General features: G+C 42.1%; 1 protein-coding gene across 1 annotated transcript; it reads left to right on the forward strand.

Annotated features, from left to right (window-relative positions):
* Positions 1-571: 571 nt before the first annotated feature.
* Positions 572-9,191, forward strand: LOC102717838 (transcriptional corepressor SEUSS). The gene is made up of 10 exons (XM_006662748.3): positions 572-915; positions 1,369-2,588; positions 2,689-2,808; positions 2,990-3,038; positions 3,109-3,323; positions 3,437-3,505; positions 3,633-3,727; positions 6,716-6,809; positions 7,003-7,072; positions 7,627-9,191. Exons 2-10 carry the CDS (start codon positions 1,503-1,505, stop codon positions 8,580-8,582), a joined length of 2,754 nt encoding a protein of 917 aa, XP_006662811.1. The 5' UTR covers positions 572-915; positions 1,369-1,502; the 3' UTR covers positions 8,583-9,191.
* Positions 9,192-11,840: the final 2,649 nt, after the last annotated feature.

The following is an 11,840-nucleotide window of genomic DNA, read 5'->3' on the forward strand; positions in this document are numbered from 1 at the left end:
TAATATAAAACAAAGATAATACCATCATATAAGAAATACATATCACCATTTCGCGCGACAAAAAAGATTAGCATGAAACCATAGAATCACAGTGATGAAACTCTTGATCATCATCATCATCATCAAAGTGGATGAAGGAGCTGATAGAAGCAGAGAGGATATACATGAACACACCCCATGCCACACCATTGGCCACCCCCCATGGCATGGAGCACGCACTCCTTTTTGACTTCCTTTTTCTATTTAATTTAATCAAATCAAATTAAACAAAACCTCATACATTAACCCTCCAGGAAAAAAACCAAACCAAAAAACGCCCAAACGAAAAAGAAAAAAAAACCACCAACGCCCCTAATCACCCCGCCCCTCCCCCCACGCGCACCGGATCCCAACCCTCCCCTCTCACGTACAGGCGGGGCCCGCCCTTCTCCGGCCCCACGCGTCAGCGGGATGGAGCCCCACCCGCCCGCGTCGCGGCCCCCCTCCCCCTAATCAAATCCAGTGGATATTTTTGACGTCCGCAAGGACAAAGTCTCGCCATTCTCTCCTCCTCCTCTTCGCTTTCTCTCTCCTCCGCCTCCTCTCTCTATCTCTCTCCCCCTCTCTCTCTCTTCCTCTTCTTCTCCACAGAGGCGGAAGCCAAATCCCATCGCGAGCTGCGGGGGGAGGAGTGGGGAGGATTCAGAGGGCGGGAGGGGTTTCTTTTTTGTATACTGTGTGAATTGGCGGCGGCGGCGGCGGCGGCGGCGAAGGGAGGGGCTAAACCCTAGACGGAGCGAGGAGGGAGGAGGAGGTGGGAGTGCTGTGCTGCGCTGCGCTGGTCGGGGAAGTGGCGGCGCCGGTGGTGGTGGTGGGAGCGGTCTGGGGGGCGCCGGGAAGGGTGAGGCCCGGATCGCCGGATTCGGGGGCGGGGAGGTGAGCAGCAGTGCGTGTGTTGCGGTGGTGTGCGTGTGTGGTGGTGGTTCCTGCTGGTGAGGTGAGGTGAGGCGAGGTGGATGCTGCTTCTGGTGTGCTTAATTCTGGTCGGGTTCGTGGGGTGCGAGGGATGCGATCTTGGGGGCGCTGTGGGGAGCTCGCCGTTGCTTAATTCTGCTAGCTGCTGCTGGGTTTGTGGTGGTGGTGGCGGCGTGGCGCGCGCGTGTTTTCTCTTTTTTTGGTGGGTGGATTCGGTGGTGTGTTTCGTTTTCCTGCCCTCGTGTTGCGGGTGGATTTCGTGTGGGAGAGCTTGGTTTTTCTGGTGCTTGTTCGTGCTGGTTTTCGGTTGGTTTTGGGCGATGGAGTTCGTTGTTGAGGGTTAGATCTGTTGAGGTAATGGTGGTGTAGATCCCGTGGCTGTTTTCTCAAGTCGCAATCTTTGGCTTGTTTCAGGGGATGGCTGCTTGTTCTTGCTCAATTCCGGTGGATCTTACGGTGGAAGGATGGAGAGTTAGAGTGAAGGCGTGATCTTTTGCTGTGGTTTGCTGTGGAGCTTGGAAGAGCCTTTGTCATTGTTGCCGGGAAGGATGGTGCCGTCGGGGCCGCCGAACCCGATGGGTCCAGGGCAGCCGGTCGGCGCTGCCTCGCTGCTCCGGACGAGCTCCAGTCTGCTCAGCGGCGGGCAGCAGGGGATGGGCAGTGGTGGAGGCATGCTTCCTTCGCAGTCGCCCTTCTCGTCCCTCGTCTCGCCGCGCACGCAGTTTGGTGCTAATGGCCTGCTGGGAGGTGGCTCCAATGTCTCCTCCCTGCTCAACCGCCCATTCGGGAATGGTGGCCATATGCTTGGCTCGGGGTCGATGCCAGGTGGCGGGCTTCCAATGAATACCCTCCAGCAGAGAGGAGGGCTTGATGGTGCTGGCGGCGATTTGGTTGGCGTTGGCGTGGGAGGTTCTGATCCGCTCTCGTTCCCTTCGTCATCACAGACTAGTTTGCGCAATCAGCTGGGTTCAGACAATCTGCATCCACCGCCACATCAGCAGCAGCAGCTGGATGCTATGCAGGACTTGCAGCAGCAGCAGCAGCAGCAGCAGCTGCCAATGTCTTACAACCAACAACAGTTACCACCGCAACCACCACAGCAGCCGCAGGCTACAGTGAAGCTGGAGAATGGTGGAAGCACAGGTGGGGTCAAATTAGAACCGCAGATGGGGCAGCCTGACCAGAACAGCTCAGCTCAGATGATGCGCAATCCTAGCAACGTGAAAATGGAGCCGCAGCAATTGCAAACTTTGAGGAGTTTGGGTGCGGTGAAGATGGAGCAGCCGAGCTCAGACCCATCAGCATTCCTGCAACAGCAACAGCAGCAGCAACATTTGCTGCAGCTGTCAAAGCAGAATCCTCAAGCTGCTGCGGCTGCGCAACTGACCCTTTTGCAACAGCAACGGATATTGCAACTGCAGCAGCAACAGCAGCAACAACAACAAATTCTAAAGAATCTGCCTTTGCAGAGAAACCAATTACAACAGCAACAACAACAGCAGCAGCAACAACAGCAGCTACTTCGCCAGCAGAGTCTAAACATGAGAACTCCAGGAAAGTCTGCTCCTTATGAGCCAGGAACCTGTGCAAAGAGATTGACCCATTACATGTATCATCAACAGAACAGGCCACAGGTTAGGTTTTTTTTTTTTGGCTTGTTCCACAAGTAATTTCGTGTTAAGTAAATGCCATGTGCTTACAGTTTAGTGTCTCTACTTGTTCCTCTTGATGCAGGACAACAATATTGAGTACTGGAGAAACTTTGTCAACGAATATTTTTCTCCAAATGCTAAAAAGAGGTGGTGTGTATCTCTCTATGGAAGTGGTCGTCAAACTACTGGAGTTTTTCCTCAGGTTTGATGAGCTGTTTCTGACTTGCCAATTTTAAATCTAGGATATACATTTATTTCGTTTTCATATTTTTTTATGCAAGTAAGTTCTGGTCTATTATTAATTGGCGGATTCAGAGTAGCCTCATTTTTAATTTCCTTCCAAATTCTTAGTTAAAGATTTCTATATGGCTTTGTGCTTGTAGGATGTATGGCATTGTGAGATATGCAATCGGAAGCCTGGCCGAGGCTTTGGTAAGCATCATTTAATTTGCACATGTTTCTCTGTCGATCCGTTTTTAATCCAACTTATGTACATTTACAGAGACCACTGTTGAGGTGTTGCCACGTCTATGCCAAATCAAATATGCCAGCGGTACATTGGAAGAATTACTATATGTTGACATGCCACGTGAATCGCAGAATGCCTCTGGTCAGATTGTTTTGGACTATACTAAAGCAATCCAGGAAAGTGTCTTTGAGCAATTGCGTGTAGTACGCGAAGGGCATCTACGGATAGTTTTTAATCCAGATCTCAAGGTATTACATTTTTTGTTGATTTATTGTTTGCCATTTTTGTCATTGGTGGTCCTTTAAAGTGGTGCTATATAAATAGCACAATTTCGATTAAAGCATGTTTCCTTTTATTGAAGATCGCGTCTTGGGAGTTCTGTGCTAGGCGTCACGAGGAACTAATTCCACGGAGATCAATAATACCACAGGTATTTAGCCCTTTTACTGTATATAGTTTTTTTTTAATTCAAGTCAGAAGTCTCATTTCTATATTATGCATTTCTGCAAAACAGGAAATAGTTTAATATATTTTGGGACCCTTGGTGTTTTATGCAGGTTAGTCAACTGGGCGCAGTTGTGCAAAAATACCAGAGTGCTGTTCAAAATTCGACAAATTTGTCAACTCAAGACATGCAGAATAATTGCAACTCGTAAGGAGACTGTTTCTGATGCACACAATACTTTCATCTTCAGTTTTTTGCAGAATAATTAATGATTTATCCACTTGTTCCTGCATGCATATTTTTGTGTTTTGTGTTCTTTCGAAATTTATCTTACTTTGCAAAGAAGCTAGTGTGCCTACTAGTGAAAATATTTTCATTAACTCTATGCTAGTGTGAGCTGTCTTCCAAAATGGGGTGTAGGCACCGTGTCATACCTTTGTGTTCAGGACCAAGCTGTATAAAGCTATAAATAGCTAAATACTATTCTCTGGCCCAGCCATTTAGATTTTTTTGGCTGATTTGGTGGTTAGCTGGCCTTTGACAACCATACCATATCAGCAGATTTAGGCAACACAATGGTGGAAGTGTTAGTGTTGCTCACAGATTGATCTTTAGAGCATTATAACTGGTGTTAGGATTGCACTCTGGTTAGGGTTATATTTATTACCTCTTTTGAGGTGGGTGTGATATTGTGCTTGAGGACACATGATGTAACAATTGCTACTGTTTTTTGAGATGATGATTCTGTATTTCTGTGTATTCGTTTTATAGTAGTTTGTGCATGAGAATGTTGGTAGACATAACCCTTCCAAGCGTCACCCCAATAGTATACATTTGTCATCATAGCACTAGATGTATTTGCATGATATAATGGGTGTAAATGAAAATTTCATTTAAGAGATCGAATGGTAGTGTGAGGGAATCCACAGTGTGGGAGAACACAGATCTGGGTCCTCTTCATACCCTACCAGTTGCCTTATCTTTGGCATTCTGGCTCCACCTGTCAGCTTGAGGATGCGGAGCAGCAGCAGCAGCAGGTGAAGAGGTGGCTATAGTCTGAGAAGAACATAGGATCGTGAGATCAGGACTTCAGGAGATGAGGCAAAGAGGATATCACCTGAGTCACTTGAGAGAAGGGAAGGCTGTTGATCTGGTTTGGGGGTATGGTTTAGGGAATGAGGGAGAGGGTGGAGAGATGGGCTTGTAGATTGTGTGGCTGAGTGGTTACTAGTAGGCTGTCCTGAGTAGGAGCAAAAATTATTCTCTGAGACCAGGTCTCTGTTTAGACCCTCCTCAAAACATGACAGGTAAGCATAATTACCTAATAAAAGTAGTTGATTTTAGAGTACGTTAGTGCTGTGAGGATGTTCCAAACAGAGACCTGGTGTTGTAGGATTATTGGTGCAGTGGGCCATTTTTGCTTTACATTTTTCTTTTTGTAGCTTGTATTGGCTATAATTGGTATATGATTTTTTACTAAATAATACCACTGCTAACTGCTAACTAGGTACCTGCTTAGTGTCCAAAACGTGTCTCAGTGCTCTGAGCCTCAAGTATGTGGTATTCTAGCCAAGAGCTTGATTTTCACATGGCACGGTAGCTTTATATTCTGTGGCGAGTCCTGCATGTAATTCTCTACTAACATACCTTCTTATTGGATTTATCATCCTGAGCGGGAAAAAGAACTTCCACTACCACCCAACATCGTAGAGTGAATTTAAACTCTTTAGGAAAACAAGCAATAAACTGGATGGAAGGTCCTACATGCACACAACATTTCAGCACATAGTAGATGGTATATTACTTGATTGAAATGTTAATGGATATCAAATGTATTTCTTTTCCATTTGAATCTCAAGACAACTTTTAAGCACTTACAATGGATCTAGGTAGAAGGGAAGTTGTTGTAACATTATAAGAAGCATTATCCAAGACTACAACATAAAATTTGAAATTAACATATTTTGTGCTATACGTCCTGCAGATGTGACATGTACATTAACTCATATAGGAGAAACATTTCTTGAAATCTGTAGTTGAGTAAATGTTTTAATAACACGTAACATTCTTTAGATTCCATTGTAATAGTGTAATGTGTGAAGGAATTATGCGAAACAAAGGTAGGTGTTGTAGCACCATGTGTTCTTTTACTCACCTAAAAGCTAGTGCTGTTCGGGAACATGGATAGTTAATCTACACTTAAAATGTCGTGCATCTTTCTCCATAAAAGGTGACTTCAATCCATTTTCGAGATCTTTGTAAACTGCAAGAATATCCTAGGCCTGATTTGCTCATCTGGTAGATCTGATGGAACACAATACACATCTAAATAAATACGACCCAATACACTGGGGATGTGACAGTATCATGGTGAATTTGGAACAATGGAACAATTATATAAAAATGTGTTTGCTACAGAAGAGGCAGCATTTTAGCTAGTGGGTGATCTTGGAGACTTGGATTACACACATGGTGCTGGATATTGTGGTGGCATGCTCAAGCACATGTTTCGCATGTGTTCTGGCAAATTACCAACATCATATCGTTTAGAGAAGTCACAATCTATTGAAAAAAAATACTTCTGTTAAGTCCTTTAAAAGGAGATTGCGGTGATGGTGTGGTCCTTGTTGTTTTTTAATGAACAATCAGGTACTTTAGATTTCTCAGTAGATTTATATTTACATGGATGAATTAAACGATCCTTTTGCATCTGAGGATTTTATTTTTTCTTTCTTAAGTTTAGTATGTTTGGTATGTTTGCATTAGATTTGTTGCAATTTGTGGGCACCATTCTGATATTTATAAACATGAGACTTTTGTGCACAACGGTCAATGGGTGCTCTGTTTTGATCTTGACACTTAATTTTAAGTACACTATTTTACTTCTTTAATAAATTCTACCTTGTAAAAAAACTTACTCCCTCTCCCAAAAAAAGACTACTTCCAGGGATGAATGTGAACATCAAAAGTTGCTTCTTGTTGGGACAGAGGGAGTATGCGGGTAGAACAGTGTGTGCTTTTTAGATAGCACGCAAATTTCAACTTTCTGTTATTCTCATTTCTTGCTGACCACCCATTTAAATTACAGTTGTTATGTGCCAAGTCCATTGATTTTATTCTGCTATTTGTTCTTTTTGAAAGAATTGGCATTTGAGTTATGCAAATTTGACTTATATTTCAATCTTTTACCATTAGGTTTGTTGCATGTGCCCGCCAATTGGCTAAAGCACTGGAGGTGCCTTTGGTAAATGATTTAGGGTACACAAAACGATATGTCCGCTGCCTTCAGGTACACCTCTACATGATCTGGTTTCTATTCACCTGTTCTTGATCCTACATCTAACTGATCTAGATTATTTTCATATGCAAAAAAATGGTATTCTTACCTAGGACTATCATTGGAACCTGTGGACTATTCTCTATTTCATTAAAACTAATCATCTAACCTATTATTTTTTCACCCGAAACATTGATATTTCCAGATCGCTGAGGTGGTAAACTGTATGAAAGATTTGATTGATTACAGCAGGCAAAATGGATCTGGACCGATTGGTACGTCAGTTTTATCTTATGTTTACTGTACAGTCTCATCTGATCTCATGTGATCTTGTTCAGCATTAAGTAATCTACACAGACTATATGATCCCTTCTAATTCTAAGGTCCTTCATTTGTTTTCTTTGACTCTACATTCTATTCACCATTTTTTATCCACTCGAGTTTCCAGGCTGTACAATTCATGCCTCCAAATTTGGTTGTCTAGCAGCAGTTAATAAGTAGAGCATGCAATTGATGTTCAGATGAGTAGCATGCTGTTATTGATCTGTCACAACTTTCAACCTGTGACTTGATTTTTGTTCATTATTTTTGTTTATTCAACCTTGTATAACCTACATGGAATGAATTTGACCTGAAATACCTTATAAATAACCCAAACTGGTGCTCTACAATATTGGGAATTTGGGATGACTTGACTCGTTTCCTTGCTGATTTTTATCCCTGGCCAAAAAACATGGCAGTCTGTTGCTATAGTGTTAACTGTATTTTACAGCCTTACTATTTGGTGTTTCTGTATATATGTAACATCCACTGCTATTGTTTGTTTCAGCTAGTTTGCATAGCTTTCCTCGGAGGACTTCATCAGGGGTCAACCCTCTTCAGTCACAGCAGCAACAACCTGAAGAGCAGCAATCTATCCCACAGAGTTCAAACCAGAGTGGTCAAAATGCTGCTCCCATGACTGGTGTTCAGGCTTCTGCCTCTGCGAATGCAGATGTGACCTCAAATAATTCTCTCAGTTGTGCACCCTCTACATCAGCGCCTTCACCATCTGTTGTAGGGCTCCTCCAAGGTTCAATGAACTCTAGACAAGATCATCCTATGAACAGTGCTAATGGTCCATATACCAGTGGAAATAATGCTACAATTCCCAAGGTGAATTCAACAAGCTCACTGCAGTCAAATCCATCTACCTCTTTTCCTTCACCAGTGCCAACAACATCCAATAACAACATGATGCCAGCCCCTCAGAACACAAACCAACTCAGCTCCCCAAGCGCATCATCAAACCTACCACCAATGCAGCCACCTGCTACTCGGCCTCAGGAACCTGAGCCAAATGAGTCCCAAAGCTCAGTTCAGAGAATATTGCAAGAGATGATGATGACATCGCAGATGAATGGTGTTGGCCAGCTTGGGAATGACATGAAAAGACCGAACGGACTTACACCTGGTGTTAACGGAGTTAATTGTTTAATCGGCAATGCTGTTTCAAATAACTCAGGAATGGGAGGAATGGGGTTTGGGGCCATGGGTGGGGTTGGTCCAAATCATGCAGCTAGTGGATTGAGAACTGCGATGGTGAACAATCCAATGGCAATTGGTGGTCGGATGGGAATGAATCACAGTGCACATGACCTATCACAGTTGGGCCAACTACAGCAGCAGCAGCAACAACATCAACAGCAGCAGCAGCAGCATGACATAGGAAACCAACTGTTGAGTGGACTTAGAGCAGCAAACAGCTTCAATAACCTTCAGTATGACTGGAAACCATCTCAATAAAGATAGAACATTACAAGTTCGATATGACGATGCAGCTGCTCTCGCTGGGCTCGTTGCTTATGGAGCATCAGTAACAGTGCCAATACCTCTGAACTGTGTCAAAGCATTTGGCCTTTGCAATAACGCTGTCATGAAAAAAGGAATCATTCGCGACAGCAAGCATCTGAGCCCTGTCAACTGTATGTTGTAACTGTTCGTTTAGCTGCTTGTGTATTATGCAACTATGGCATTTTGCTGCCTGCTTCAGTTGTCTTACCCGAAAGATAGAGTTAAAAGGATTAGAGCCTGCCTGCACCTGCCGCCATCCTTGATGGTGTGGTGTTACTTCTTACCCGGAAAAGAAGTTTTCCCTCCCCTTTTTTTCCATGTCAGATGACATCCGATATGTAATTTATCATCCCCTCGCCTCTCGCCGCCTTAGCAATCATTATGTGCTGATATCTCTCTTTGCCTGAGGATTCTCTCTTGTAGCCTTACTTGACTCTGTATAAGCTGTCATATTTAGTAGTGGAAAAAAGTACCAGGAATGTTTTCGTAGGCTTTGTCGCCACATCTGACTGGCAACCTAAGAAGACTGCCATTCTTTCTTTTACTGAAGCATTTCATCCATTGTGGTGTGTTCTTGAAATATTCAGGTTGGCTTGCATGCTGCACATCTTGGTTATTTCTGCTGCTGTCATATAGTTGATCGTTATAGGGGCATCCTGCGCAATGGATTTTATTGTCATACTGTTAATTCCAATGAAAGTTAACTGTCTGATAGATTTCAAGTGATCATGAACATCACTTTTGACACGATCTGGTTCCTGTAACTCGTTTGGTTTAGATAAAATTAATGTTTTCAGCTGCTTGGTGAGTTGACAAATAATTACAGCCAAGAGTATCTATCAAGTATAACGATATGTTGTTCTGATTCAGTTATAAAACCTGGTTTTTGTTGGATTCAGCTTATGTTTGTGACATTGGCTGTCCGACCGGTTTTTCTAGCAGAACACCTGCTAAATCACTAATAAACAGGAGTTTTGGCAAGGTTCTGAAAGCCTGAAAACTGAACAAATTGCAAGCAAGCAAAAACAGCCGGAGAACTCAACCTTATATCAGCCAAAGAAAAACTGTTGCCCAGGTTTAAGCTAAAAGTAACAGAAAATGGACATAATAAGAATATGACCGAGTTCGGCAGTGCAAGGATAAGTTATCTAGCTCGGATTGTACTGTAGTATACAGTAAAAAGTAGGGGAGCCCCAAACTTACCCTTGTGGGGGGCAAACACGGCCTTTTTTTGTAGTGCAAGGATAAGTAGGGAAGCATAAAATGAAATTTGGCCTAGTTAATTTATCCTTGCGGGGGTGAACACGGCCTATGTGGAAGACTGCATCCTATTCTATACTCTGGTTGTACTAAAACTGTCCAAATCTATCAAATAGTAGTAGGGGTGGACAGAAAACTCGCAGCTCGTTAGCTCGTTCGATTTGTGACAAACTTGGCTTGTTTTATTTTTCTAACGAGCCGAGCTAGCATTTTAGCTCGTTAGAGATAACGAGCCAGCTCGAGCTGGCTCGTGAGCTGCTCGCGAGCCTAACGAGCTAGACCAAAAACAAAAGATTCATCGGTATTCATTGATTTCACCATGGAATGCATATGTTCAGTACTTCATAGGTTCACCATGTGATTTGTTGGTTACTTTAATAGTTAAATATAATTTTATATGATTTGCATGTTTGAAATGAAAATTTGCTTGTATAACCTATTGAAAAATTGGTTAGGTTAAATTTTCATGCATGACTGCGAGCCTAACGAGCCAGCTCGAGTTTTATAATGAGCCAAGCCGAGCTAGGTTTTTAGCTCGTTACGATAACGAGCCGAGCCGAGTCAGCTCATTATCTTAACGAGCTAGACCGAGCCGAGCCGAGCTGGCTCGTTATCCCGCCCTAAATAGTAGCAAATAAAAATGCTTTTTAAATATGTGGAAGGAAAAAGAAAACATCTCATTAAAATCAAACGAGGATTGGGCCAAAATTGAAGAAAACTAGACAAATTTTTCATGGGCCTACAAGCTCGCAAAGAATAGCTCAAACACTTTGTTTCACATGTAAGCTCACAAAGGGGGTCAAGTTCATTACTACAACTTTGCAGGGTCATTATCCAAAGTTCTGGAAATAACAAATAAAAAAATGCAGTAGTTTTCAAGAAAACTGCCCAACCTCAACATGCACCCAATCTCAACCCATACCAACTTGTTTTCTTTTAAGGGTCCAACCAACTTGTTGATAATTTATGGCTAAACCTTTTGCCCAGCTATGTACCTAACTTTGTCCCAGAGCCAAAAAAAACTAGGGGTTTCAGTTTCAGAGTTATCTATATTTAATTGCAAAAAAAAAGAGTTTACAGTTTAAACAAAGAGAGGAGCAACTACTTTAGATTCTTTAAGGAGTTTATTATATGATGCTGAGGTTGATCATGATGGATAGATATACTTCCCTCTTGATTGCATCCTCAAGTTTATTAAGAACTGCGGTCCCTCCAAAGCTACTTGCAGAATTAAGTTAAACCATGAAACAAAATATCATAGGAATCAGTAATGGCAAATTGGTCTACAAGACATGATATAGCAAATAACCTATGAAGTGATGTGATCGTAACCCCATCTTTTCACGTGTATTTATGTTTATGAGATAAAATTTGAACTTTATAACTTACACTTAGAGTTGATTTTAAAATTATTTTATCGTAGTTTATTTTTTATTTATTGTTTTTATATTACTAAGAACACGTATATAAACGATTTACTTATAAATTATTTTTTAATTGTTAAGAATCGGTTTCGCTTATGCTTCTAAATAATCAAAATATGGGGCTTAAATTTATGGGAACTAATTCTTTCAATGATAGACACTGCAATTGACTGCATCAACATGTATCGACAGAAAATTGTGCTGTCCCAATCTTTCGACCTTAAAGCACAATGTGTGTGTGTTCATAGAGATCAGTATACACGTGTTTAAGAGTGTATTTTTGTAATCAACTCTTCCTCATATTTCATTACCACCTAAAATCATGATATTCTTTTATAAGATAATAAAAACCTATTACTTTCTGCCATTCCTAGCGTACAGTTGCACAAATCTATCTCCTAAAAGGCGCCAATATTATAGCCAGAAATTTTTTTTACAGTTCTTAAGAAAATACTTAGATGTATTAAATTTTCAATGTAAATTAGGTAATAAATTTTCACATATTTCACAGGTAGATACCTTTTCA

Source organism: Oryza brachyantha, chromosome 11, assembly GCF_000231095.2.
Source record: "Oryza brachyantha chromosome 11, ObraRS2, whole genome shotgun sequence".
NCBI classification, from domain to species: Eukaryota; Viridiplantae; Streptophyta; class Magnoliopsida; order Poales; family Poaceae; genus Oryza; species Oryza brachyantha.